The sequence below is a fragment of the Neohortaea acidophila genome, assembly GCF_010093505.1.
Source record: "Neohortaea acidophila strain CBS 113389 unplaced genomic scaffold BDY17scaffold_4, whole genome shotgun sequence".
In the NCBI taxonomy this organism is placed as follows: domain Eukaryota; kingdom Fungi; phylum Ascomycota; class Dothideomycetes; order Mycosphaerellales; family Teratosphaeriaceae; genus Neohortaea; species Neohortaea acidophila.
In genome coordinates, this window is record NW_022985513.1 from 385610 (window position 1) to 412708 (window position 27099).

General features: G+C 54.6%; 10 protein-coding genes across 10 annotated transcripts; 6 read left to right on the top strand and 4 right to left on the bottom strand.

Annotated features, from left to right (window-relative positions):
• The first annotated feature begins 396 nt into the window (after positions 1–396).
• Positions 397–1768, top strand: BDY17DRAFT_294748 (uncharacterized protein). Its single transcript, XM_033733192.1, has one exon. The coding sequence runs from the start codon at positions 473–475 to the stop codon at positions 1733–1735; it is 1263 nt and encodes a 420-aa protein (XP_033590562.1). The 5' UTR covers positions 397–472; the 3' UTR covers positions 1736–1768.
• A 102-nt stretch (positions 1769–1870) lies between these two features.
• On the bottom strand, positions 1871–3818 carry BDY17DRAFT_322879 (permease for cytosine/purines, uracil, thiamine, allantoin-domain-containing protein; the record flags this gene model as incomplete). The annotated part of the gene is made up of 5 exons (XM_033736899.1): positions 1871–2121; positions 2178–2257; positions 2316–2896; positions 2957–3245; positions 3307–3818. The coding sequence occupies 5 exons, from the start codon at positions 3816–3818 to the stop codon at positions 1871–1873; spliced, it is 1713 nt and encodes a 570-aa protein (XP_033590563.1).
• Positions 3819–4742: 924 nt separating this feature from the next.
• BDY17DRAFT_322880 (uncharacterized protein) lies at positions 4743–6620 on the bottom strand (the record flags this gene model as incomplete). The annotated part of the gene is made up of 1 exon (XM_033736900.1): positions 4743–6620. The coding sequence occupies one exon, from the start codon at positions 6618–6620 to the stop codon at positions 4743–4745; it is 1878 nt and encodes a 625-aa protein (XP_033590564.1).
• A 182-nt stretch (positions 6621–6802) lies between these two features.
• Positions 6803–12522, top strand: BDY17DRAFT_294751 (nucleoporin subcomplex protein binding to Pom34-domain-containing protein). Its single transcript, XM_033733193.1, has one exon. It carries the CDS (start codon positions 6923–6925, stop codon positions 12416–12418), a length of 5496 nt encoding a protein of 1831 aa, XP_033590565.1. The 5' UTR covers positions 6803–6922; the 3' UTR covers positions 12419–12522.
• A 137-nt stretch (positions 12523–12659) lies between these two features.
• On the top strand, positions 12660–14886 carry BDY17DRAFT_119260 (uncharacterized protein). The gene is made up of 3 exons (XM_033729289.1): positions 12660–13067; positions 13121–13232; positions 13287–14886. Exons 1-3 carry the CDS (start codon positions 12901–12903, stop codon positions 14574–14576), a joined length of 1569 nt encoding a protein of 522 aa, XP_033590566.1. The 5' UTR covers positions 12660–12900; the 3' UTR covers positions 14577–14886.
• Positions 14887–14934: 48 nt separating this feature from the next.
• BDY17DRAFT_322882 (uncharacterized protein) lies at positions 14935–16578 on the top strand (the record flags this gene model as incomplete). Its single annotated transcript, XM_033736901.1, has 3 exons — positions 14935–15007; positions 15059–15176; positions 15234–16578. 3 exons carry the CDS (start codon positions 14935–14937, stop codon positions 16576–16578), a joined length of 1536 nt encoding a protein of 511 aa, XP_033590567.1.
• Positions 16579–17294: 716 nt separating this feature from the next.
• On the top strand, positions 17295–19186 carry BDY17DRAFT_249539 (MFS1 putative major facilitator superfamily transporter; the record flags this gene model as incomplete). Its single annotated transcript, XM_033730987.1, has 7 exons — positions 17295–17724; positions 17779–18200; positions 18255–18446; positions 18503–18579; positions 18633–18768; positions 18828–18877; positions 18934–19186. The coding sequence occupies 7 exons, from the start codon at positions 17295–17297 to the stop codon at positions 19184–19186; spliced, it is 1560 nt and encodes a 519-aa protein (XP_033590568.1).
• A 242-nt stretch (positions 19187–19428) lies between these two features.
• Positions 19429–20458, bottom strand: BDY17DRAFT_322884 (uncharacterized protein; the record flags this gene model as incomplete). The annotated part of the gene is made up of 2 exons (XM_033736902.1): positions 19429–19964; positions 20023–20458. The coding sequence occupies 2 exons, from the start codon at positions 20456–20458 to the stop codon at positions 19429–19431; spliced, it is 972 nt and encodes a 323-aa protein (XP_033590569.1).
• A 1073-nt stretch (positions 20459–21531) lies between these two features.
• On the bottom strand, positions 21532–22926 carry BDY17DRAFT_237045 (fungal-specific transcription factor domain-containing protein; the record flags this gene model as incomplete). The annotated part of the gene is made up of 1 exon (XM_033730314.1): positions 21532–22926. A coding segment is annotated over one exon (1395 nt), but the record flags the coding sequence as incomplete, so codon positions are not given.
• A 1221-nt stretch (positions 22927–24147) lies between these two features.
• On the top strand, positions 24148–26967 carry BDY17DRAFT_322886 (uncharacterized protein; the record flags this gene model as incomplete). Its single annotated transcript, XM_033736903.1, has 9 exons — positions 24148–24652; positions 24753–25090; positions 25247–25260; positions 25405–25489; positions 25549–25669; positions 25769–25998; positions 26152–26589; positions 26707–26771; positions 26871–26967. The coding sequence occupies 9 exons, from the start codon at positions 24148–24150 to the stop codon at positions 26965–26967; spliced, it is 1893 nt and encodes a 630-aa protein (XP_033590571.1).
• Positions 26968–27099: the final 132 nt, after the last annotated feature.

Below are 27099 nucleotides of genomic sequence, written 5' to 3' on the forward strand. Positions count from 1 at the left end.
CTCTGACCACGAGACCCCATCCGTCTCATCCTCGCCTCGACACCCAGCAGCTGCGCAGTTGATTCACCAGGCAGCACAAAACCCCCCGGATCAGTCACCTGATATGGAGGAAAGGCTACTTTTGGCTCATCGCAGGAACCTCCTCGCCCGCTCCGACTGGCTGGGATTGGCACCACTACGCCCAGTCCAGATGAAATTCGCATCATGTACTGATCGTGATCGAGTCGGCAAGCGCAGGAAGATATCGAAATCAGGCTCGCGGAGGGCAAAGCCGGCCGAGAAGCATTCCATGATCCAGCCTTTCAGGAGGCACGGCTCTCAGTCCGATCGCTCGCTTCGTCCATATGACATCGCCGTCAGGATTGGAACGGATGCTTTGAAAAGTCAAACGCTGCGCTCCAACCTCTCTCCCGTTGTGAACCGAACCGTGCGCGCCATTTCGACCGAATTCGGATCGTTGTCGGAAGAGCCCATGTTGTTGGATGCGGAGGAGGATTTGCACCAACCTATATGGGATCCGCAAGGCTTGATGTCTTTCGATCAAAGAAGAGACACGCCTGAGCCGAGCTCCTTGGCTGTCATTCGAGGTAGTCAGATGATGGATGACTATGGCGGAATGCCCGCAAACGTCCGCTCAATCGAAATGCGACAACGGCTGCCATCTCATGTCGAGACCCTTCTGGAGAGACCTACCCCGGGTTATGAAAGAGGTGAATCTCCTGCTAAGGACTTCGAAGACAGCCGCACCTCAAACAAATACCAAGCCGATGTACAGCTATCCGAACCGCCCGATCAGCTTCGCATCACACTTGTGCGCACAGCAGCCAACGCGGAAGATGACAAACTTTTGTTTACAGCAGCCTCAGAAGCTCAGTCAGAAGACTCACAGTCCGATGATGAAGAGTTGTGGAGAGAGATTTTGAAGATCAAGCATCCACCATCTAGCCATCACTCTCTGCGTGCTTTGCACTCTGCAAGCGCACACATCGCCACGTCTGACTCTCACATCGACCATCCCGAGCTGCAGCATTTCATTCGGGCGCTCAATGGCGGCGATAACAGTGTTGGCGGTGTTGTCCGGCCCGATGATCAGCCCTCGATGACTGATCGGCAGCACGATGAAGGACTCAAAGAAGGGATTCCCAAGGCTCCGAGCCCGATGCAATCCCCTTCAACATCATTCCACCAGATAGAAACGCTTGCACGCCACAAAACGATCGAAGAGCGCCGAATTAACGATGATGCGGACGACGAGGCCTTATGGCGGCAATTTATTGTCGGCACCCAGAGTAGCTCCATCAGTTCAGAGCATGGTATCGATGACGCAAGAACGAACGCCAGCACGACTGGACATGGGACCATCACAGCTGCTCCTTCCTTGTTCAACATCAGCGGCCTAGGCACCTCCGACGAAGCAAACCCGGGAAATAGCCAATGGGTAGATTCCAGTGTGCAGAGTGCAGGGCCGAGTCGGACATCATCGCATGGCTCCGATGCCAGATCCATCGACGCCGAGTACGATGCTCAATCCAAAGACAGAGACGCCGCTACTCACGATGGCCGCGATGTGGAAAGTATAGAAGATGTGCAATCGCCCACATTTCACAACGAGGCATCATTCAACATTCACAGCACTCCATTGAGAGTCTTGAACCCGCATCGATTCAAGAAGCCGAGTAAACCCAGATGTGAGCCTGGCCAGAAGGCGAATCTCTTCCGCCTTCCTCGTAGATAGAAGTAAGCCGAGAGGAATTTAGGGGCCAAAGAAGGTAGAAGACAGGAAGAGATACAGCCATAACATCTATCAGCTCAATCACGCGGGAGAGATCATTACTCCTGCAAGGTCATATCACATATCATAAGAGTCAGATCAAGCTTCCTCGGAAATCTTCGGCACCTTGAAGTCCTCCGTCTGTGTGTCTCGTCCAGAGTCCCCTTTCAAATCATCCACTGCCACGCCATACACAAAGCTTGAATTCCACCCTCCGTCTTCAAAGTCCGCATCGTCCAATGGCGCTTCCAGCCAGTGCTGACTCGTGGCAGGGACGGGCGAGATCCAGCAGAGCACGTAGTACATCAGAGAAGCGACGATGAAGCCGCAGAAGAAATTGAGGTTGTAAACTAGATTGAAGTAAGCAAACCGAGCAAGAAAATCGGGGAAGTCGAGGAGAACGTACTGTATGTCGCGCCGATTGGGACGGGCGTTCCAACGGCGCCTGCAAAACCCACAACATTGATCAGAATGCCGCAAATGTATCTGTTCGGCAAAAGTCAGCAGGTGGAGTGAAGATGGCGCAGACTGTAGAGAGATTTACGCTGTATACGCTCTCCAGTTGAATCCGAAAGTGTACCAATACGGCCCCGACTTTTGCGCAGAATACATGTCTTGGGTCTGTAGGTATCCCTTCCTCACAAAATAGTAATCCGAAATCATGACGCCTGCAATGGAGCTGAGAAAGACGCTGTACGCCGATAAGTAGGTGGTGAAGCTGTTGCTGCTAGCGAAGAAGTGCCAGGGCATGATGAGGAGGCCGATGGCAGCGCAGATGTAGGAGCCGCGGCGGATGTTCAGAAAACGCGGCATGAGCGCCGTCAGATCTGTACCCGCGCTCACGGAATTCGCGGCGACGTTTGTGCCCAGTTGTGCGAGGGTGAAGGCCGCAGCAATTACGAAGACGCCGAATCGAGTGGCGCCGCTTGCGCCTTTCTCTTCGAGGAATGCTTTCAATAGGTCCAATGGCGACCAGATCGCCCGGCCAAAGATGACTTTGGAGCTCGAGGAGACGATGATGCCGATGAAACTGGTGATGGCAAAGCCGCACGGGATCGTGAGCAGCTGGGGCAAGAAAGCGTCCTTGGGACGGCGGGCAAATCGAGCAAAATCGGGGTCGTTGACCTACATCGAGGTCAGTAAGTCGTTCACGAGCTGTGGATATCGAGAGAGTACGAGACTTACGATGAGAGTGGCGAAATTCGCAATGGCCGACATGATGGCCAGGATTATAGCCCAAGCCAACTCGCTTCCCGATTTCGTTGCGCCTTGCTTCACGATAGGGCCGAGTCCTTGGGCACGAACTACGGCCCAAATGAAGAAAGCGACGCCCGCAGCGGGAGCGACAAACGCCTTCACCGTAAATAAATGGCGTATCTGGTGCACTGGAAACCATAGAAACGGTAGAGACCCGATCCAGAAGAGAAAGAACGAGACGAAATCGCGCGTATTGGTCCCCGACGATGCGGACATGCTAGAAGATCGATTCAGGTCAGTCAAGACTCATAAAGCATAGCGAGGACGGCAAATCTTACGTATCATTTGGTCCACCAGGTCCATAGCTATCCCAGGATGGCCAGATGCTTCGGATCATGAGATAGACACACGTCCCTCCAATCCACGCTTGCACTCCGTACCAGATGCACGCCATGACAGCCCTGTTGAGTACCGGCCATAGTGCGCCCCAGATACCGAACGACGCTCGATTCGTGACCGGGAAAGAGATGTGATACGTGGCGCCAATACGACCGGTCAGAACGACGAAGCAGCCCGCAATCGAATAGCCAACCCACACGCAGATCCACGCTTGCCACCAAGAGAGGCCATTGATGATGGAGGCGGACGCGATTTGCCAGGTGTTGACGTTAACGGAATCGGCCAACCAGAAAGCCACGAAATTCCTTCCTCGCCATTGTCTTCGCTCAGGCTCGACGGGTTTCAAATCGTAGTTCGCCAGCATCAACTGGGTGTGAGTAAGGCCAGGTTCGCTTTGCACGGCAAGCTTGTTCGCAACCTTGCGGAGTTTGACCCTGCGAAGTCTCTCCATGGCGGTAACAGAGCTGCAATGGGTGGTATGGTTGTTTCTCCCAGCAATAAAGTAAGACAGGGGGCGTGGGAAGGCGACTACTTGGTATATGTATCGGTTTCCGAGAGCGGAGTGACGTTGTGGCACGGCTATCGTGCAGGCTGCGGGGTATCAATGGGCGACGGCGGCGGCGCAGGCATTAAGTAGAACATCGTGGGTCGCCAATGTCGCCTAGCCGGATAATGCTTTTGTCGATCGCTAGAGATAAGGCACAGTGAGTGGCAATTTTTGCTGTGGAATCTCTTTCGAACTTCTAATCTACAGCAGCCATGTCGCTGACGTTAAGCTGCAGTGGTTGCCGGCTTGCCGCAAGTCCAGATAGTTCTTATCATCTGCCAATTGAGGCGGGCGATAGACTTACTTCTAGTTAGTCATTGACTTCTAGCCTATCTATTCGAAGGTCGGCAACGCTCTTCCGTCTTCTCCTCCCCGCCTGTTTTGGCGACTCACACGGACCGGTCTAGATGTTGAGCTTGCCGATGTCCACTGGACAAACAATCATGCTTACATGCATTGATAGTATGCGCGGTGAATGCTCACGTGTGGCTTGACGCATGATTCCAAGCAACGGCGGGATGCGCCTGTCGGATTGTGCGAGATCTGCGCCGCCGGCGCGACCGGCCGCGCTGAAGCCGCCCGTCGGCTGCCAGGCTACGTGCCAGAAGAAGTGGTTCACTTGCTTCCGCTCGCTGACGGCCTGGAGGATCTCTCAAGCGTTGAGCATACCAGTATGGCGCGTCCTAGACCGAGTCCAAGGCTCGTTGAGGCTTGTTGCAAGGGGGATGGTACATTTAGTTCACTAGCTGAGGTACATGCAGTGCTAGAAGGATTTCATGGTGAATCACTTCATCTGGCACGTAGCCTGCTGCGTTCTAGCGGCCGTCTTCATCCAGTCTGCACGTGCGCCAGAGAAGTGTATTCGTCGTGGACTGTATTCATGAACAGGTTGGTGGTATCGATGTTGGGAAATAGATCCTGAAGGTCAAGGTCGAAGGAGTTGCTGCCATCTGCGACATCCGTCAAGCTCAACGAACCGTCATTGCTCATGATTGCAGAGTCTACCGGCATAGAATAATCGGGTTCCGAGAGTGCAAAGTAATCGACAGCGAGTGAGGCCTTGTACTTCCGGTACCACTCCAGCATTCTCTTCGGCGCAAGGAGTATTCTCGCTGCAGGTGTACTTGAATCAATCTGGGTTGCCTCGGTGGCAACGTCAATCAATTTCTGCAAGTACTCCTCCACTTGTAAGCTTTCAGGATCGAGGAAAGCGCCGAATGAGTTGTTTAACGCTGAAGTCGCAATGTAGAGCTTGACCAAGATGTATTGAGTGTATGCAACCCTGCCAATGGAGAGCAGGAATGGTAGAGATATCCACGTTTGCAGGTCGAGCGTGAAGAAGGAGTCGAGAAGAGCATGGCAGGCTGTTTTCAGTGCATACATGGAAGTTACGTGCTCTGGTGTCACGGGTGGTGCTGGAAAGTCGGTGATCGAGAGGCGCTCCGCCAGGTAAGGCGCAGTAAAAGAATGTCGATTAGTAGAGGTGTGTAGAAGGATCTCATGGAGATGAATCGTGGCGAGATGCTCGTAGAAGGCGAGAACCTCACAATTTGCGTTGGCAGGTATCTGCGTGGTGAAATCCGTGATTGAATTGCTGAGTGCTTGCATGGTGATTCTCGTCGCTGGGTCAGACACGTTGCCGACACTAGAGGGATCGAGGAGGTGCAGCTCCCTTATGATTCGCTCACAGAGATGCTCCGCTCTCACGTGGTGGCAGAGTATCCGGTCAGTCTCAAGGGCGCACTCCACATATTCGAGCATGTGGATGCTCCACGAGTCCAATTCAGGCAAAGATTTTAGCCTTGACTGCCTCATGAGAAGGACGATACTCGAGGAGATCAAGTGACAGCCAAGCCCAGTACGCACCGCTTCCACCAACTTGGACGATTCGGAGTCGGCCGCGGCATTGGTCCAGCTTTTCGTACCGGGTTGCCAGAGGTCGATGGATTGAGCAATGTCTACCGCCTTTTGAGCAAATTGGAAGGTTGCGATCGCTCGACGGTTCTTGGGTGATCGATACCACAATACAGCAACCAGCAAGGCTTGGACGAGCTCCATGGATGCTTCACTCTTCTGCCCACCCAGAGCCGTCAGAGTTTCCAGGACTATTCTGCCGAGATGCTCGTTCACTTCCTCCGAGACTGACCCGGAGCTGGCGGCATACACTATCGTTTGCAGCAGTACTGGTTTTTCAGTGCGTAATCGTTGGTAAGTCCAGTCTTCGGCAATGGGCACGATTGGAACGAGTCTGACCAGATCGTGGCGGTACTTTTCCACGAGAGACTCCTGCAAATCCTGGACGATCAACATGTCCAGCTCGGTGAGAGAAAAGCGGCATCCGGAACTAGTTGCTCCGTTTGACAATTCATCTTGCTCTCGTCTTCGCTTCTTCTGTGGTAAGCCATTCTCAGCCTCAGCTTGCGGAAGGTTGCCATCGACACTAAGAGATGAGTTTGATATCGGCGTCAGACCATCCAACGAAGGTGTATCGATATTCTGAGATTGCAGCAGTCGCGTGAGGGACGCTACTTGGGCCTCCAACTCTGCGACTCGGTCTTTCTGTGTCTTCGGAGGAGTTACTACGCAATCCTTCCCCAGCCGGATACATCGTTGGCACGGTCCAGTGCCTCCTGTCGTTCCAAGTTCACACTTGATCTTGATAGAATGGCAAGCATCGCACGCCCTCGGTCGTTTGCTCGTCGACATGCTCGATTCCATGCGCTCACAAGACATCCATCTTCGTTTGCCTTGCGCTCATGTCGTCAAGTGTGTTCATGACGCACATGATTGGCTGATGATCGAAGCAGCGCGCCGTCCCGCGTTAGCCAAACCTTAAAATTCACGTCGAGCTAACGACACGCAGGACAATCGACTTGAATGAAGGCATTCTTCAATAAGCGAGAGCTATTGTCACGACCAAAGGCACCGCCGAGCCGACAAGAATGACATCTCTCCAGCAACTCGACACCTGACATGGCTCTCCCCGCACACCGACCGTACGCTCTCACATGAACGGCCGCGCCAAGCATCTCGAAACACCAAACATGCCGCAAGCCTTCTTCCCACCGCTGGACAAGTGTCTGGCCGGCCAACAGCGCTTGATATCATGGAAGAGCGCATATCGAATACTCTGCGATCCAGAGAAGGCTGTGGATCAAGGAGCGCTTGAAGCCTTCCTGACCGACGCCGAGAGTGTCAAGTATCTCACCTCTGCCCTCTCACCATTCCTTCCTCCATCGCAGAAGAGCAAAGGCGAATTCGAAACAAAGACGGCTCCGATCAATGTCGCCCAGTCTACCAACGGAGATTACAATCTGGAAGAGTTGAAGAAGGATGCGCTATGGCTCTCAGATCAACTGAAGGTGGACGAGCTCGTTGCGCTAAGATTGGTGATCTTGGAGTGGCAGTCACGGGCAGAAGACTCGCTTCAGAAAGACGACGGCGGGAAGGCTGACACTCTTGTCCCGGCATCTTCTCGTTTGGGCGCGAGTTTGTTCGCGTCTACTATGAGAAGCACTGTTCCGAGCTCGGATCCCGGCGCAGAGGAGACAAGGCATACGAGAGAAATGCGATTATATCTGGAGGAGAAGAGCTACCTTCTGCAGACCAGCACACTTCTCGTCGAGCGATTTGGGGTTCGGAATCGCGATGCGAAGACGGGTACAACTTGGCTTGACAGCCTGTCTGAGAAGGTTGCGCAAGAGCACAGCTCCGTTCAAAGTGCTGCGGATAACAGCATCTTCTTCACAGCTTGCATCGAGGCCGTGAATGGACTGGTCGAGGAATTGAGCGATGCTTCCAGATGGCCGCAATCCTTCCAGCAAGACGACGACTTGCAGCTGTTGTTCGGTACCTCAACTGTTCGAAACCTTGTAACCACACTCCGACTCCTCCTTGCAAGACTTCACGTGCTCGATGGCGTGCTGAGCCACACTGCCGTCTCATCCTGGTTCAAGCTGATGGGTCGCGTCAACTTCTTCCAAGATTTGGCCCCATCAGCAGCCGCACCTGACCCTTCATCACTACAGTGCCTGGTGTCCGCCATCTCCCTCGCGATACTCCGACTTCCCCAGACGTTGAATTCAATACAAGAATCTGCGCAACGACATTCCGGCGGTGTGCAGTACCCTGATCTACCAAATGATGCCTACTTTGGAAACGACGCCTGCCTTCAAGAGATCAACATCATTCTTTATCGAGCGGCGCATGAAAATGTCATAATCGCCAGCCCCGCCATCTTTGCGTGGAGCATCATCACGGGCCTCATTCGAGATGTAGCAAAGCTGCAGCAAGGTAGACGCGAACAGCATCGTATCGATGATGGGTCGGATGATGGTGAGCCTATTAGTACGCGGAGAGCTTCGAGAAGAGATTCGAAAGACGATCTATCTCCATTCGAAAAGCAATACCACCTTCTGCAGGATTTCGACATGGAAACCGAGGCGAGAGACGACCCGCCGGCCTTCTTTGCTCGCTCGGCTGTTGACAGAATGAACGTGTACGCCTTTGTCTCGCAGCTGTGTACCGCCATCTCGGCGATGTACAGCTCGGACCTCGACGGTGCTGTTTCGTTCGCAGCTCGTTACGCCCTCCTCGACATGATCCGCGAAGGCATGGCATTGGTTCCATACGGCACTGAGGTCCTCGAAGCCACGCTGACAATACTTCGGCCTGATGTCCCTTGCCGCTCGATACGACTTGACTATCGGCTTGCAGACCGGTTTCTGGCGGACAGTGAGATTCTGTGCCCACTGATCCTGGACCAGACTCTTGCGCGGTATCCCTACGAGCTAACGCCGATGCTCAAACTTCTATCGGCGCTGTCATCGGCAGGTTTCGGGCAAACAGAAACACTACCTATCACGGCGTCCGTATTGGAGGGTCTGCAGACATTGACGCTGATGTTTCCCGAACACTTCCGTTCGTATGCTTTGGATCACGAAGATGAGAACTCCAACTCGATGCTGTTGACCGACATCATACCTCTGTTCGCAACAAGAAAGGCGCTATCGCTCACCGGCACGCAATATGTCGGGAGAAGACTCCTCCCCTTTGGTAGCGAGAGCACCGATGGCCATAACGTGCTGGCCATCCCGGCGGGCTCACCAGGCGTCATTCTGAAGGAATCTCGGCCGCTCATCATCCGCATCGAGCATCCGCACTCGGGACTGGAGTACCTTGGCCTCCTTCTTTCGACTCTTCTCCCGAATAGCGAGCTGCTCGTGCCTCCCATGGGTCGAGCTCTTGATCGCTCAACGGCGGCGGATATCATCGCGTTAATCACCGCCCTCCTCAAAGCATGCTTACGCCAAGACGCAGGCTTTGACGATGCCAAACTTGTCCTTGGACGCCTGGCGTTTGCGCTCCGAAATGAGCAAGATATCATCACAATCATTGCGGACTCGATGGAGACGGAGCTCCTGGCACACCTTGACCAGTCACCTCAAGAAAGCTCGCTGGATCTCTTGATTGCGTGTGCCGACTTCTTTGACACCTTAATCTCGGTATCACCGGAACGCGTGTGGTCGGCACTTGCTCGCAGCAGCCTGCTTGGAATCAATGGCGGGGCTAATGCTCTTGCGGCCGTTGTAGGAGCAAGCGAGGTGACAGTGGGCCGCTTCCGATTCTTGAATGCCTGCGTGAGCATCTACTCCCATCTCATCACCGACGCTGTCACAGGATTGGTAAAGCGAAACGCTCCAATCACCAAGGTCACGAATCGTTTCGACTCTCCAGTGTCCTTTCAAGACGCCACTCCTGAGCGAACGATGAGTACAGTTCTCAATGCCTATCAGACCGTCATGACCGATGCCTGGCAGAATCTCGGTGAGTGGCGATTCGCCGTGCTGGCCGAGAAAATAGAGATTTCGACTTGCATCTTGCGAGCGTTTGACCTGCTACTGAAGACTACGTTCGGTCTTGAGAGTGGCGACGAAGGGATCTCCAGCTTACTGTGCCAATCCGCTACTACACTTTTCGACACCTTCACATCAGGGTCTGCAACAATGCAGCCGTTCCTGTCTGTCTTCACCGAAGGTCTACTGCTGAGCGATGAGAATCTACCGACGCAACATCGGCAGTTGCTGGAGAATCATGTCTCCAGCGCAGCTCAACTGTTGACTACACTTCTACGGGCGACGCGGACGGTCGATGCCACGGAAGCCGGTTTTCTAGCCTCGCAACTTCTGGGCGCCATACCAGCGTTGGCTATACTATCGACCATTGGCAACGGGCTTAAAGTGTTCCTCTACGATCTTCTTACCGAGATTGTGAAAGCGATCAATGTCAAAGATACCGACCCCCCTTCGATCCTGGCAGAACTTAGCACCAACCAAGCAAAGTCGTTTCTGGCCGTTGTCGCGCAATTGGACGGACCAGTGCGTGACATCGAGGCCGAGAGTGCAATCTGGAACTTTCTCTCTGTCGTGCTGGGCAGCAAGCAGCAATGGTTCGCACTCTATCTCTTGACGGGCACTCTACCCAAGGATCGGCTCAAAGACAGCAAGTGCGGGACCACAACCAAGAACAGATCGCTTCTCAACCATGCGCTGGACCAACTGTCCAGTATAGCGACACTTGAACCCGAACGTGCTATCGCCATGCTCAAATTCGTTGCTTCGGCGCAGTATACCTGGGTCTGGGCCACCAACGAGGCTCGCTCGCACTCCGACTTCCTGAAGAATGCCTTGGAGTGGCTGAACAATCTTCAAATCCCCGCCAAATCGCTGAACACTGCAGAGGAAATGATGCTGGCACATGAGCACCAGATGGCCGCGTATCTGTGTGATATCCTAGCCGTCAATCTCTATGCCAGCAGCGAGGTCGGCGATAAGACACTGATCAAGATGCTGCCGGGCAAGCTATCGTTCTTGACACGACATGGCGTGGCTGTGAATGCCTACAAACGATCCCTGCACAAGAACCTGGCCGAAAACTTCGCAAGAAAGTTCCCGGGGTGTGACGTTGAGGACTTGGAGCGAAGTCTGGTAAATCCGGCTCCACTGGGGAGGAAGTACTTATACGACCTCGACCTTGCCGATCTAGTCTTTGACCACGAGGTGGCTTGGCATGGGTCGTCGAGAAGCAGACAACAAGGCTTCTCGGATGAGTTTGCGAGAGCGAATGTCAACCTGAGTCTGGTCGAAGCTCAGACGAGGTTGCTGCGGAGCTGGCGAGCGCTCGCGACGACCTTGTGTGACGGTGTCGAGCAGGATGAGGCCTTGCAAAGCGAACTCGCCAAGACGGCCGAAGCGTGTCTGCGTATGAATGCAGAGGCAAATCTGGAGCAGCCGGGCATGGACAAAGTTGTTGAGACTCGAGCCGAATTGGCCTTTGTCATCACGTCCAAGCTGGTTGGCGTCAAGTCTTCTGTTGCGGGGATGAAGGCGCTGCTCCCTTCTGCATGGGCCCTCGTCCGATCCTCGCCTGTGGACTACGAAGTCGCGACTGATCCTCAAGACTTGGTATACTACCGCACGTTACTGCGGACGCTCTATCTGGCCATTCAACCCCACGTGTATGGCGCACCTGCCCGTCCCTCGTCCGCCACGCAAGAGACTAAGATCGACTTGCTCGATCCGACCGTGTCTGCCTGCCTCGTTCAAATCTTCGCCAAAGTCATTGCGCCAGGCTTTCGCGCGCTCTGTGGCAATCTGCACAACGATGTGGGACTTGCGGAGCCTGGAGATTTCGCACTGCTCACCGCGCTGGTTCAAGGCATCCTTTCCGTGCCGGGAGCTTCGGCCGTACATCCCCAGCTAGCTGAGATTGTGGCCAGCACATCGATTACCCGTGGCGCCCTCAGCTTGTACTCTTGGTCGGATCGTCTGGCCGAAGTGACGGGACAAGAACCCGTCTACGGAGAGGTGGCCATCCTGTTCCTACTCAGTCTCTCCACCATCCGGTCTGTCGCGGAGCAAATTGCACTAGAAGGGGCGCTACTCCAACTCTCCGCCGCCAACGTGTCCGACTACCTTCGCAAGCCAAAAGGCAAAGGTCCTTTCTCCGAACCTAGAAGCATCTTCACGATCTGGGCCGAAGGACTGTTACCGCTTTGCCTGAATTTGCTCGACGCCGTGGGCCCACCTGTAGCAGCGGACGTTGCTGCTTTCCTGAACTCGTTCCCGCAACAACTTCAGCGAGCGAACACCGCACTCGAAAACCGGCAGCCTTCGCGGCAGGATCCATTCGCGGGCGTCATTACGCTTGGCTTGATCTCCGAGGCGCACAGTCTGTGCTTCATCGCGCGCATCTTGGCCGCTGATATTGCACGGGGTGCTGCGGAGGGGATTGATTCGGCGGATGTGCCGATGCTGGAGTACGACTATGAGAAAGTGAAGGAGGACGCGGCGGGATTGCTAAGGCAGAAGACTAGTTTGGCGGCGAGGGTGGTGCCGGTTGGGGTGAGAGAAGAGGCTTGGGGGACGAATGAGCTGGGTGAGAAGATTGATGCAGAGATTCATGGATTGTTGCGGTGCTTTGGCGAGAAGGAGGGAGAGACTTGATCTTTGTGTCGATTAGCGAGGCGTTGAATATTGCAGCGAGGCTGTTCTCGTGGTTTTGCTCGATCATAACGTTGCGAGGTTCACAATGCAATTGGGGATCCGCGTCCAGTCAAGTCACGGGACCGCGCATCTCAAGCGCGATTTGCTTGGCGCAACCGTTTAGCGCGTGAACGTGTCAGTGCGACACTCTCGCACGTGGCTTCCGGGCGATACGTGTCTCTGATTTTTTCACACCACTCGTGGAAGACTAGGCATACTCTGATGACCCCAAACACGAGCCCTTGATACCAACAGGGCCATGCAAAAGACTCACGCATCGTCGAATATCCGAAGTCGGGTGGAATGAACGGGCTAAATTGCGCGGCGTATCGATAAGGCGCACGGACTTTACACGTCTTCCCTTCAACACGCGCCAAAACGCAAACATCCTCCCTCGAGCCCATCGACACGCATTGCTACATGCAAGGAGTCGCGCGTTTGGGATGGACGATACAGTACCGCCGCATGTTCCTGTCGGACGCTACCAACCCCGATCACAGCAATCGGCAAGTTATGCCTTCTTGAACCACTCGTCGGCGACGCTGCCGAACAATCTGCCGCCTGCGGTGGATGACAAGCCATTGGCCAGGCAGAAGCGGAGGAGGACGAGGTATGCACTCCGTTTAGAGTTCTCTTCTGTGCTTCTGCTGATGTGTCTCGCAGTCCGGAAGATCAGGCTGTCTTGGAAGCGGCATATCTTCGCGACTTCAAGCCCGACAAGGCCGCGCGATTGGAGCTTGTGAAACAAGTTGGCCTCGGCGAGAAGGAGGTGCAGGTGCGCATTCGTTTTCGCGTTTTCAGTCGTGTCGTCATGCTAAAGGAGCCCCAGATCTGGTTCCAGAATCGAAGACAGACGTCTCGTCGGAAGTCGAGACCACTACTTCCTCATGAAATTGCCCAGTATCATTTGGAACGATCCGGCGCCTCTCCAATCAGCTCGCAAGCGGCGACTTCTTCCACGGCTGGAGTGTCCGACAATAAGGGAACGTTTATGCCTCCACCACTTACTTCGGTTATCGATAGCCGTCCTGGCCAGATCCGGACCTCGCCCTTTAGCCATGGTGGAAGCTCCCCAGATGCGCCAGAGACTTCCAAAGGTCTCGATAGCTCAGCCAGCTGCTCGGACGCATCACCCTGGTCAGCTGGAGGTAGCAGCCAGGACGGACGAGTTGTCGTCGATGAGTTTGCAACTGGAGGCCACCTCGCGAAAAGAAAAAGTGCACCTTCATTGCGCGTGCATCATTCCTTTGATGCGAAGACGGCCTCGGGTACTAGCCATGGTAACGGCAACTCAATGTCCCACCTGAAGAGGTCCTCTTCCATCGTCCGATTGTCTTTGTCGAGCGAGGGAAGTGCCTTAATCGTCACCAACGACGGCTCTTCTCCATCCCCGCCGCGACCTGCTCAGACGCTTCTGCCGGACATTGCACAGAACAATCCACTACCAGCACCGAGACTCTCTGCAGTCACAAGCAGCGAGGCAATTACAGAGCCTCTGAAACGTGCTTCCATTGGGCGGTCTCGAGATTCCAGGGCCTGGGAATTCTGGTGTGACAAGGACGCTCGCAGCGAACTCGAGGACAAGGCCGAAAAGGATGCAAGCGGATCTGCTGCTGACGCCATCGACCTGTTGCGTTCCACGACAGGAAGGAAGATCTTGGGCACGCTATCAACGGGCAAGAACACCTTTCTCGCCCGACGTTCGTCTGCGCTGCACCGCAGTTCCACCGGACTGAAGCCACCTTTAATCCGACGAGCGAGCACATCCTTCATGCGGATGCCAACGAAATCGTACGCTGGCGTGGCTGGTGTGTCCAAGTCGCGACCGAAACTCCAAACGGGGGACAGTGCGATATCAGTATATGTTCCAGGGAACGACTCGGACAAGGAGAACTGGTCTCCCGCCAGTGTCGTCCACTCTGATGACAGTCTGGACGTACGCCGAGCATCAAAGGGTCAAGACTCGTCCCGCCGTTTTGGAAACGAGAACATCGCGCCCGAAGACGATGCTGAAGTTCGGGCATTCATGCGTGGAGGCAAGAGCAACATTGTGTCGGAAGAGGATGATTTTGACTGCGTTCAGAGCTTGCTGTCCTTGAGCCAAGGAAACTGGCGGTAGACAATTGGTCGCCGTGTTGTATTGAAGTGCATTTTTGAATCAGCTCTGTCCACTTCTGCGGTCTGGTCGGTTGTAGGGTGCCTCCAGGTTAGGTTTCTCTTTAAAACTTCCAGATTTGTCCACCCATGGCCTGTTTCATCGGCTGCGGTCCACTCTTCGGGCTTACGAGTCAGCATGACCTAGGCTCGTATTTGAAGGCCTGGAGCCCACCGCCTTCGAACATTTACACTGGTGTTTGGGCTCACTCTGATCTACAATCGATATTCATGGAGATGTAAGGACTCGCCTAATCCTACCCGATCGGTCAACGCGCATGCTTCGAAAGACGAGACGTTCGACCATCCGATTCTTTTCCAGCATGATGCAGCAGCCGCAACGCGGCTCTCGAGATCGTCCATTAAGAGTTGCGATTGTCGGTGCCGGCCTATCTGGTATGTTTTTGCAGATATTGTGAGGAGAATGCTCTCTGAAAACGTGCGCAGGCCTGCGGTGTGCAGATGTACTATTACAACACGGATGTCAAGTCACCATCTTCGAAGCTAGGAATAGAATTGGCGGGCGGGTTGCGCAGAGCAATCACCTTGGCCATGTGGTAGACTTGTAAGTGCAGTCTACTCTGATGATTGAAACGCTTGCGACTCAGTCTTTTACCGGCAGAGGCGCGAACTGGATTCATGGCACCATAGACAACCCCATCTACGACATTGCAAAGCAGTGTGCAACGACGCTGCATGTTTTGAACGAGGAGCAGGCGATCATAGATCCGGATGGTCACCAGATTGACCCCGACGAGGTTGCCGAACACATCAGTCTGATCTGGGATGGCCTGGTCGAAGATGCATACAAGTTCAGCAACGAGAACAAGGACTCGATCGATCCTCATCGAAGCTTGTACGACTACTTTGTCGAGAGATCAACAAACTTGTTTACGGATCTCCCTCCCGCTATTGCAGAGAGGAAACGAAGGACTCTCTTGCTCATAACGGATATGTGGGGAGCCTATGTCGGCAGCCCAGTAACTCGACAGAGTCTCCGAAGCTTCTGGATGGAGGAGTGTCTGCGAGGCGAGACCTTGTTCGTTGCAGGCACGTTTTCGGAGATTCTGCAGGAGGTAGCTGCACATGCGATGAAACGTGCAAACGTCAGGTTGAACTGTGAGGTGACGGCGATTACGACCGCAGTAGATGCTGACCACGATAACGGTCGTCAGTGCATTGAATCCAGTGATGGCAGTCGAAGCCACTTTGACGCGGTGGTCGTCACTACGCCGCTCGGCTGGCTCAAGCATAATCACCAGGGTGTCTTTCGGCCTGCTCTACCATCACGACTTGCGCAAGCGATCGAGAATGTCGACTGGGGCGAACTTGATAAAGTGTACATTACCTTCCCGTCAGCGTTCTGGGAGGATCAGGGGCTCGGTGATAACAATTCGTTGCGCAATGGAGCAGCATCTGACCTCGGTCATTCGAGAAGGGCGTGTCCTGGAGGATCAATGTACCTGGCCCCAACCTATACCCCCAACACAAACCCGGAAAGATGGTATCAAGAGTGTGTGAACCTCTCTGTGCTTCCCACAGAGTGCGCACAGCCCACGCTGCTGTTCTACACTCATGGAGAATGCAGCAAATACCTTGCGGGACTTGTTTCAGGAGCGAAGACTACGAGCGAGGGGGATGCGAAAGTGCTCGAGTTCTTCCGACCCTACTACGCCCTCCTCCCCAATTACGACCCAGCGAACCCCGCGTGCATACCGAAAGGCGTGTTAGCCACGGCCTGGGCGGCTGACAAGTGGGCGGGCTACGGATCGTACAGCAACTTCTTGACCGGGGTAGTTCATGCTGACAAGGACATTGAAGCCATGAGACTTGGCTTGCCGGAGAGGGGTGTCTACCTCGCGGGTGAACATACCGCGCCCTTCCTGGCGTTGGGCACGACGACAGGGGCGTATTTGAGCGGTCAGAAGGTCGCGGAAAGGATCCTGCGTGATTGTAGCGTCGCGTGAAGAAGGGCCGGGGTCGGTTATGGAACAGGCAAGACCTCCCCTCGAATCATATGTCGTACGGTAGGGGAATCTCCAATCACTTTCTCCCCGATTGACGATCATTCCGCTTCACGCGTCAAATAACCCTGACTCGTAAGGGTGGTGAGGACTAAACGCACAAGACGGAAGACACGGCGACGCCATTGTGTAAGCCAAGAGGGTCCAAGAACACTTAGACGACGCCTCCAAGCAACTCCGACGCCTTAGACGACGCCCATTGCTTGTTCCAATCCCCTCCCCGCATCGACTATCCGCGGCCAAAGCTTTGTCGTATCTTTCAAGCCAGCCAAGCTACCAGACGAATATCATCCCCGATCGTGCATGGTTCAGGGTCTGCTGGCACGTTGTTGTGCACGAGGAAACGGCACGCATGCATCCGAGTGCGTGGCGACCAGTCCTTCGGTAAAGTTTAACTATTCTCAACCCCCGGACCACCCCCCGGGCCACCTCTCCGCCCCCGCTCCCACAGCTAGGTAGACAAGGAAGACCAGCGCGTAGCCGCGGGTATGGAGCCCTCGTGGCTGCCATGACGCCCCATGGGGATTTATAACATAGGGCACAGTGCCGAAAGAGTCGATCGGGCCATCGTTTTGAAGGTTGGACTCCTGCCCTTCTCCATAGCTTCGTCCGTTGCTTCCTTGCACGCCTCGTCTTGTCCATCCCCCCTTCATAACGCAATGGCGCCCTACTTCGGCCTGACAGGCCGCAAGCTCCACGCCGCCGTCTGGATCATATCCTGGGTGGCCGTGAGCATGTTTGGCTACAATGGAGCGGCAGCTGGCGGCGTGCTCAATTCGCCCGCCTTCCAGAAGCAGTTCCCCAGTATCGACGTGGAGACTGCACCGCCAGGCCAGGCTCAACACCGATCCACCATCCAAGGTACCGTCGTGGCAACATTCACTTTGCTCGGCACGGTTGGCGCGCTTGGTTGCATCTGGGTTGGCGACATCCTTGGCCGACGCAAGACACTCTTCCTGGCATGCTCTATCAACTTAATCGGAGCCATCTTGATAGGCACCGCGTACTCCCTGGCCCAATTCGTTGTCGCGCGTGTGTTTCTTGGTATCGGGGTTGGTGGTATCATCTCGACCATTCCGGCGTGGCAGAGTAAGTCTTGCACTTCGTCGATCTAATACCACGTCCGCTTACCACTCTACCCAGGCGAGCTTTCCCGAGCGGAAAGTAGAGGCTCTCATGTCTCGAGCTTTGGCATCTACTGCGGTACCGGTCTCTCCTTGGCTCTGTGGCTGGCATATGGCCTGTCTTTCACTACGGGAGAAGTGACGTGGCGTCTGCCCGTTGCCGGCGGCGGCGTGCTCGCCGTCATCGTGATGACCTTCATCTTCTTCCTCCCAGAAAGCCCGCGGTGGTTGAAGCTGAAAGATCGTCATGAGGAGGCCCGACGAGTCCTCGAAGCGTTGCATCCGGGCGACCCTGACACGATCAACAAGGAGATTGAGGATATTGAGCTTGCGCTCAAGCTGTCGGTGAAGCAAGCCAGCCTCAAGTACATGTTCACCATGGGACCGCAAAGAGTCTTTCACCGCGTGATGTTGGCTTGCATTGTCCAGATTATGCTACAGGTGAGCAGCCACTCATCCACAATCCTCGAGCAACACGTCTAACGACTTGCGCAGTTTACCGGAGTCAATGCGATCGCCTACTACACCCCTACGATCTATGCCAACAACCTCCATTTCCCTGCTGTTGAGGCTGGTGCGTTGGCCGCCGCTTCCCAAGCAATGATCATCCTCGGAGGCATCATCTGCTCCTTCACCGTCGATCGCTTCGGCCGCAGGCTGTTGATGTTAGTCTCGGCTGCAGGCATGGTACGTTGACTCATTGTTCGCGCCTTTTCCTAGTCATCGGCTAACCTTTTGTCAAGTCCATCTGTCTTGCCATCGTCACCGGGCTCACCTCGAATGGTAGCCCTGCCGCTTCGAAGGCCGCCGTCGTCTTTCTGTAAGTCAATCATCCCATCCTCTAAGGGCAACCCTGTGCTGATGAATCTGCAGGTACTTGTACTATATCGTCTACACGCTGGGCTTCATCGGCATTCCGTTCTTGTACGCCAGTGAAATCGCCCCGGTGCAACTCCGAGCCCCCATTTGTGGTTTGTCGACCGGTATCAGCTGGGTGTTCAACTTCTTGGTCAGTCTTTGATCCAGCACGATGGCAGTGTCGAGGATGACGAAGCTAATGAGTGATAGGTGGTCGAAATCACACCCGTGGGCTTCACAACCATCGGCTACCGATACTTGTAAGAGAGCTCCCCATACCAACTTCCCTTGCAAATTAGCTGACACAGAATTGCAGCATCATCTACGCCGTCTTCTGCGCATCCTTCGTCCCAATCGTATACTTCTTCTACCCCGAGACCGCCGGCCGTTCCTTGGAGGAGATCGACGCCATCTTCGTGGAGGCCACATCCATCTGGGATGTGGTGAGTGTGGCGAAGAAGATGCCCAAGCACCATCTTGCGGAGCACAAGTTTGATCAGAAGATTGTGGAACAACTTCCTGTTGAAGACAAGGAGCCGAAGCTGTCGCATGGTGAGGAGTCTCCGTAGGGTGGGGGCGTTTGTCTCTTGGAGGGCTTCAAGATGCTTTTTGCTGGATCTGGGATGAGTCGCTGTACGATTTGTAAATTTGTAGTTATGGTGTCCTGGAGACTCAATGAAACGCTGTTTTCGCCTGGGTTGACACCATGTAACGTCGACCAACAACTATTTTTGTGCGACTGATGAAGCTATACTCTTAAACGTAGGATCTCGTTACACATCACACTGCTCCCACGCGGACGTACCAGCCTTTACCAAAAGGCAATCACGCGTGCCTCCACACTCATCCTCGGCTCCTCATTATCCACACCAGGCAACATCGGCGAGCAATGCGCGCAAAAGCCAGAGAGCTTCGGGTCGCGCTCGGCCGCCGTGTCCGCGAACTTGAGAATCAAAACATCATCGGGATGCTGGTTGGGCTTGCAGTACCACCTCTGCCCCGAGTTCTTCGCATCGGGCGTCTGCGTCAGCTGCTCCAGCATGTACTCGCCGCTTTCCGTGATGTTGCTCGTCGCTCGGTACTCGACGGGCAGGAAGTGCTTGGGGTCGGTGGTGCGGCAGTCTGCGACGGCGAGGGGGTCGCGTTTGACGGGTTTGATGGGCCGCCAGACGGAGTAGGCTGCGTAGCGCTTGGGTTCGGTGTTGTTGTCTTCGGCGTCGAGGGCGGCTTGCGCGGCGGCTTTGATGTCGGTTCGGCAGTAGCGCGCTGTGCGCTTCAGCCCGCGGACGGTGTAGTCGCAGTGGGCGTGGCGTGCGGGCTCCAGACCTGCGTCTGCTCTTCCATTGACTGAGAAAGTAATGTTAGTTCAAGAGGCCTCGAAGCGGAATAAACGTGGCAGACTCACCCCACGCAGATTCGCCTTTGGTCAACTGCTTCACAGCATCATCGTGCTTATCGCCAGCCTTGCGATAGAACTTGGGGTCGGCATTATTCGTAGCCAGACGCTTGCGGATTCCAAGATGGTTCACAATAACCGTCTTCGCACCCGTGACTCGCTTCACCAACTCCACTACCTCAGGCACGTACTTTTCCTCCACATTGGTGCCTTCGAGCCACTCATTCTCGCTGAGAGTCGAAGGGGCCTTGACGTAGGTGAAGCCCTGGATATCAAGCCCTTCTGGTCCTTGCACAATTTCAGGTGCAGTATCTGGGTCGTAGAGATCAACGTCTACGTCCTCGGCATGGTGATGGGCCGGGCCAGAGAACAGTCCACGGTCCTCCGGTCGGACAGACGTATCGGGGAGGTTGTAGCGGATGGTGCCTCGTACGAGTCCTGGCATCTTGTAGATGGTAGAAATTGGTACAATTGACGATTGAGGAAAGCAAGGATAGCTAGGTAGCTTATGGGTGGTTTCAAAGAAGACTGTCGTGTCGACTGCCTTTTGAGGCTTTGCACGGTTAATGAATGCGACGCCATCCAACCAGAAGCACTGTTACGGATGTCCGCCGATCAATTGCCGGACACCCAGCTCGCATGGTTCAACACGGAATCCGGCAAGATTCAAGACAGCAGTGAAGTGGCAAGGCTTTGGTGAGTACTTTGTGCAGACATCTTCCTCGGCGACCGCATCCCCTCGGCTATGTATTGGAACTTGAGTTCGGTATGCAGGAGATCGCTTCATGCGCGAACACGCGCGTGCGCAGTGGATCTGGGGACAGCGAGGATCATTTGTGGGGTTATAATTCCCGGCACCAGACCCCTTATGGTTGTAGCAGGGTCATATTCCCCGAATCAGGCTGAGGAAGAAGGTGATCTGCAAAGTATACACGACACAAGCAATGCTATTCCAATGCAACGAGAAGGAATGATCTATATGCCGACGCGTCGACGTAGCAAGAACAGCATGAAAACTGCTCATTGCTGTATGCTGGGAAAGCGTCCATCCAGGAAGCCATAAGCGTCCGAGTAAAAGTCGTAGTTGAATGCCATGGATTCCAGCTCCATATTGTTATTCCATTCCAATAACGGCCCGTCCGCGCCTGCACCCAAAGGCCTGCCAAAGGACGCGTCAAAGAATTGGGAGATGCCGTTTTCTGCGGAGGGATGGTCTTTGGGGAGTGCCGATGGTGTCGAAGCGGCAAATACGGAGGGAGTTATGACTCCAGAACCAGGAGTGGGATCCATAGCGTCGACTGCAGGTATGAGTTGCTGGTCGGGGTTTTGCATGATCCGCGGATCTGAGTCGGCGGGCGCTTGGCCGATCATGGGTGAAGGATCGGCCGGCCACCCCAGGCCAGGAACACCTCGATCATTTGGCACTCGTGGTGGGTCCATTGGACCAGAGCTTTGTTGACCGTTGACTGCAGACCCTGGAAGAGCCTGCACAGCCGCCAGCTCTGTGGGAGAGTCCGGAGGAGGAATATGCACGGTGATTCCCGCGGTTCGAAATACGGAGGCGAGGAATTGCACGGCCGCGTCTGCTGATGCGTAGATGCCCCGGAGCAGATGCAAGACTTGGACGGTCTGGTAGAGGCGAAAAGTACTGGCATCGCGAACATCCTCGTCTCCCGAGCTGATGTCCAGCATGTGCGTCAGACAGGCTGCAAGCGGGGCAGTGACACCAATGAGCCCCAAGAAGCGGGCTTGGTCTAGCTGCATCAAGCTCTGCAGAGATTTTGTCAGACGACGAGCGGCGTCCTTGACCTTTGACTTTGATATTCGCTGGGCGGCTTGGGCTTCTGCAGTTTCTGGCGGCGGCTGTAATGCCAACGAGCGATGAAGCACGTTAACCGCCACCCAATATGTGAGGTTCAAAAAGGCCCAATGAACTTCGGAGCAGCTTTGCGGATCGCCTGAGGTGGCGCTTGTTCGCCGAACGTTGGGGCCGAGTGCCTGGAACCAGTCGTTTAATTCCAAGTCACAGCGCTCCAGCTCCTGGAAACGGCCTGCATCGCGTCGCGAAACGATCATCATTGTGTGGGGAACGTCTGGTTGAGCGCTCAAGGTGGTGTATTGTGAGGAGGTCACATGTCCGATGATGATTCCTAATTTCGCCAGCTCGATGCACATTAGGGCTGTTGATGTGTTTTCTCTCGCATCCGGCATCAAAGGCTGGCCTTGAAGGAATAGTTCCACAGGCTCGAGGTCAAAGTCCTCTAGTGTCAGCATTTGAACATCGAAATCTTCGTCCTTGATACGCATGGGCCGCCTAGTACCCAGCGCGATCATTCGATCGCGAATGTACAAGGACCACCAGAGTCTTCTGCGGAAGCGTCTGACATCTGGAGGATAGCGTGTCGTCGGCTCGCGATGCAATGCCATGCTTCGTGCAACGTCGTAGCCGAGGCCGAGATAATGCCAAGTATGTCGTCGCTCGTTGCCCTTGGTGAACCAAGCGCTCATCAAGATTAAGGATTGTACCACTGCGGCGCTGTTCGGCTCAATATCGAATTCGTACAACAGCCTGGCGCGGTTGAAGAAGACCTCTCGAGCTTGCTTCGTGGACTCAAAGCCAAGTCGGTGGATCACATGCAACGGAAGCCCATGAAGTCCAGCGAACATGACGGCTTGAAATAGCAGCAGGCTGATCTGGTTCTCTTCTGAATTGTTCAAGATGGCGCTGACGAACTGCTTGAAATCCAACATCGGTTGGTTAGGATGAACGCTGAACAGATAGCCTCGTAAGATCTCCATCTGCAAGTCCGGCTCCGGCACGGTCAACGCTCCCTTTTGTGCAAGGAATGCCAGGTCCTCGCTTAAGACGAGATTGGACAGTGGCATGATGAAGGGCGGGAGGGGCGGCTTTGGAGGTCGGCTGGTCTGCGGTTCCAACGTGTTCATGGCCGTCTCCGGAGTGAGCAGTCCATCGTAGCCTTCGTATGGCCCACGATAGGTTCCAGTACTGGCAATGTCATCTGCAATGGCCTGTTGGCCGGCCTCGGTATTGTCGTGGTCCTGATCGAATGTCACACCCACTGGGACCTGACCAGCAGCATTTGAGGGTGAGTGATCCTCGTAACCCGCCTGATCGGTGTCGCGCCTGTCTGCAGATTTCAGGATGCTGGTGGCCTTTTCGGACTTTGCGGGCGCCGCCGTGTCGGTACTTTTACGCGATGCATGATTGTTCTTTCCCCTTCGAGAGGCGAGAACAATGCATTCCATGCCATCCAGCCGGCAGTTGGTGCAGCGAGAGCCATTGTTGACGACATCGCAGCGCACCTTTCTCGCGCGACACGCCTGGCATGCTGTGGAAGAGCGATGCTTCACCACACGGCCTGTCTCACTCGTGGAGCTCTTGCGCTTGCGTGCATTAGGTGTTGTGATTGCAGGCTCGGCAGTCACAGTGTCGGCCATTTTTAGGCGTAATGATGACAACGCGGGACCCGCGGTGATGGTACAGTCTGCCCAAGGCTGCGGAAGGGTATGGCAATGCGTGGAGGGTGACCGAGATGCTCGGTAATTTGGTGTTTCCCGCAGCTTTTCAGGACTCCTCGACCTTGGGGTGGCAAAAAGCACGGGGCGCTCCACCCCCGCCCGAAGCACGTGGGGATTGGTTACCCGGACATGGGGTGCGGGGCGGGATTAAGGTTTCCCGGGCGGTCTGTCCCTTTGCACCGACGTCAGCTATTCCAACCCCGCTCGCCGTTGACGTAGGAGTGCGAGGCCTGCATATGCCAGGGCTGGTGAAGAATGAACAAAAAGCGTATTGCTCGACGACGTGTTGCAGGCCGAATTCGCTCAGGGAGGCCGGAGGAATCGCCGATGTTCTACACTCAGCCAAGCCATATTACTTAGAATCACGTGACAAGGCTTGCGAATCCGTCCTGTAGCCGAGGTCTCCCGAGACACCGAGGCGTCACCACAGGCGGTGCCCCGAATTCCAAGGCCATTGTATACCGTCAGGTAGTCGGCTGTTGGCGTGATACGCAAGAGTAGAAAGTTCTGGCTCAACGTCAGTCCAGACATTTGTTCTTCCCTTCTCACCACATTTTTGCAGATTGACCTTGATTTGCAACATCATTCGCGAAGATGCCTGCAATGAAACAGACCAACGGCGATGCTCGGGGAACTCGCCCTGTCCGCATCGCCAACGTTTCCGGTGGCCAGATGGAGCCTGCGTACCAGATGAGGAAGCAAGCCACCATGGGCGACATTGACTTCATCACTGGTGACTGGCTCGCGGAGAACAATATCGCTCAGGAAGCAGCAGCCATGGAAGCCGGAAAGGGCGAGGGTTTCAAGCCCAACGCCTGGCAAGGATTGCAACTGACCATGGATGTGATCGCCGAGAAAGGAATCAAGGTTGTTATTAACGGTGGCGGACTTGGTCCCCACAACCTGGCCCGCCGTTGCCAGGAACTGAGCGACAAGCACGGCTATGGTTTGAACGTTGCATACGTTTCGGGAGACAGCATCGTCCATCGTGTTCGTTCATCCCTCGAGGAGAATGGCAAGCTCCCGTCGACTTTCCAGGACATCAGCGAGACTGAGCACACCGAAGTGACGTTCACGGCCAAGGAGGTGCTGGCGGCTAGTAAGTCTTCAGTTTTTGCGGGTGGTGATCCTGCGTGGGCGAAAAATTCGAAAACTCGAACTTTCTGAAAATTATCTGATGGATGCTAATCGATCAACAGCGGCATACATTGGTGCGAGAGCCATTGTCAAAGGCCTTGAAAACGGTGCAGACATTATTATCTGCGGTCGCGTGGCCGATGCATCGCCAGTCATCGGCGCGGCTTGGTGGTGGTACGGCTGGAGCGACACCGACTACGACCGACTTGCTGGAGCTTTCCTGGCTGGCCATCTTATTGAGTGCTCTGCTTACGCCTCGGGATCGAACTTCAGTGGCTTCCATCGCTATCCCCTTGAGACATTCGTCGACAATGGATTCCCGATTGCCGAAATCGAACAGGATGGAGCTTGCGTGATCACCAAGCACGAGGGCACCGGCGGCATGGTGTCGGAGGATACGGTACGTACTCTTCCCGTCTCGCTGTGCTGCGCTGAAGCATGCGTCGCGTGCTCGAAATCCACTTCGGTGGTTCAGCGTTGAGACGCTGTTTCAGCACTGGCGAGCTCCCTCGACAGCATACCTCTGATGAACTTCTACTGACATTGAGACTCGCAGGTCAAATGTCAAATGTCAGTCAATATAAGAAGTATCCCCAGCGGATGGTGCTGTCGAAGCTGCCCAGAGAGTTGTCCTACACCCTGGGATAAATCCTCCATGGCCTGGCCATCACACCCACCGTCCTTCAAAGTTGTTGGTACTGACGAAACGGCCAGGTTATACGAAATCCAAGGCAATGTGTACCTCAACAGCGACGTCAAGGCGATCCTAGACCATGTACAGATCAAACAGGTGGGCGAGGTAAGAATTCTTGAGCCTCAAATGAGACGAAGCACTTGCTAACCCCAAAAACTCCACAGAATCGCGTCAGGTTCTCCGGAATAGTTGGGCGGCCACCCCCACCGACTACTAAGCTTGCCATCTTTTTCCTGGGCGGATACGAAGCTCAGAACCTCGCCAACTTCGCTGGTTATTCGTGGCGTAAGTTGATCCCAGGGGCAATGCCTCCAAAAAGTCCTCCGGGACTGTCTACCGCAGATACTGGCCTTCGATGTGTGTATACTGACGGTAAAAATACAGGACGCAAGTACAAATTGTATGAAACGCAGATCAGACAGCGTATGGCGGAGCAGGGCCTTGCAGACAAGTTCGACATTCTGGCGTTCCAAGTGATTGGTTCTGCGAGACCGGATCCACGATACATGTTCGAATCGACAACATACACTCGGATATTCGCCCAAGCCAAGACTCCGGAACCTCTGTCTGCCCTCAAACTATTGCTCGCCGATCAGACTCAACAAAAGCCTTCGGTAAGTCGCGTCTCTGGCATCGACGCGAATCACCCTGCTGCGGCATTGATTCAAGTCAATTTGGCGTCCCATGGACTTTAGCCATGCTCCAAGGGCATTCGTATATCTCGAACGCTTGATCGATAGAATGGTCTCGCTGATAATTGCTTCTAGGGACTTCACTGGGCTCAGGACATGAGAACCGCCGATCCAAAATCATTCTACGTCTACTACCCGTGCATCATGCCCCAAGACGAGATCGAGGAAGCTGTCCACCTTCTCGAGAAGGGAGGCAAGGTCAAGAAGACCATCCCCGTTACTCGCCCGCCTGCTTACGAGGAATGGTCCGGAAAACGCGATTCCTACGATACACCCAACCCCGTCCCCCTCGAATCCTTTGGTCCTACGAAGCGCATTCCGCTGGGCGATCTCATCATCGGAAGGTCCGGCGACAAAGGACCTAACGTTAACGTCGGCTTCTTCACCGACCGTCCAGAAGTCTGGGAGTGGCTCCGCAATTTCTTGACTTTGGACCGTATGAAGGAACTCATTGGAAAGGATTGGAAAGAAGGATACCGTATCGAGCGTGTCGAATTTCCCACCATCTATGCGGTAAGATCTTCAAGGGAGACTTGTCGGGCTGCTTCGAGACCACAGGAGCACTGGACTTGTTCTCCCCGACACTCCTGAAGTGAGACAAAGCGTTTACTGACCTTAAAAACGCTGCAGGTACACTACGTGGTGTATTGGATCCTCGGCAGAGGTGTGAGCAGCTCGACACTTCTGGACAATCGGTAAGACAAGAGAAAAGCACCTACTATCTCCTCATAGTTCATTTGCGATCATTTCGCGAATTTCTCCTGTACACATGCTGATTTTACGCGTCCTAAAAGAGGAAAAGGGTTCGCCGACTACATACGCGCAAAGCACGTCGACGTGCCCGAGAAGTTTCTGCAGTGGGCGGTGGCGGATAACGAAGAGTTTCTCTAGACTGGACGTTTGGAAACCATCTACACTATCAAGTGACGGATTTTCGTTGGCTATTTGGTATGGCATTGGTTCTACAGAAGGATCAAGCAGTATCAGTGTTGCAGTGTTGTAGCAAGATCGAGCAGTAGCGGT

Excerpts from the sequence above, each read along its gene's own strand:
- BDY17DRAFT_294748 (XM_033733192.1), top strand. The coding sequence starts at position 473 with ATGTTGTTGGATGCGGAGGAGGATTTGCACCAACCTATATGGGATCCG.
- BDY17DRAFT_294751 (XM_033733193.1), top strand. The coding sequence starts at position 6,923 with ATGAACGGCCGCGCCAAGCATCTCGAAACACCAAACATGCCGCAAGCC.
- BDY17DRAFT_119260 (XM_033729289.1), top strand. The coding sequence starts at position 12,901 with ATGGACGATACAGTACCGCCGCATGTTCCTGTCGGACGCTACCAACCC. Across the intron at positions 13,068-13,120 it reads CAGAAGCGGAGGAGGACGAG|TCCGGAAGATCAGGCTGTCT; the intron begins GTATGCACTCCG and ends TGTGTCTCGCAG. Across the intron at positions 13,233-13,286 it reads TCGGCGAGAAGGAGGTGCAG|ATCTGGTTCCAGAATCGAAG; the intron begins GTGCGCATTCGT and ends AAGGAGCCCCAG.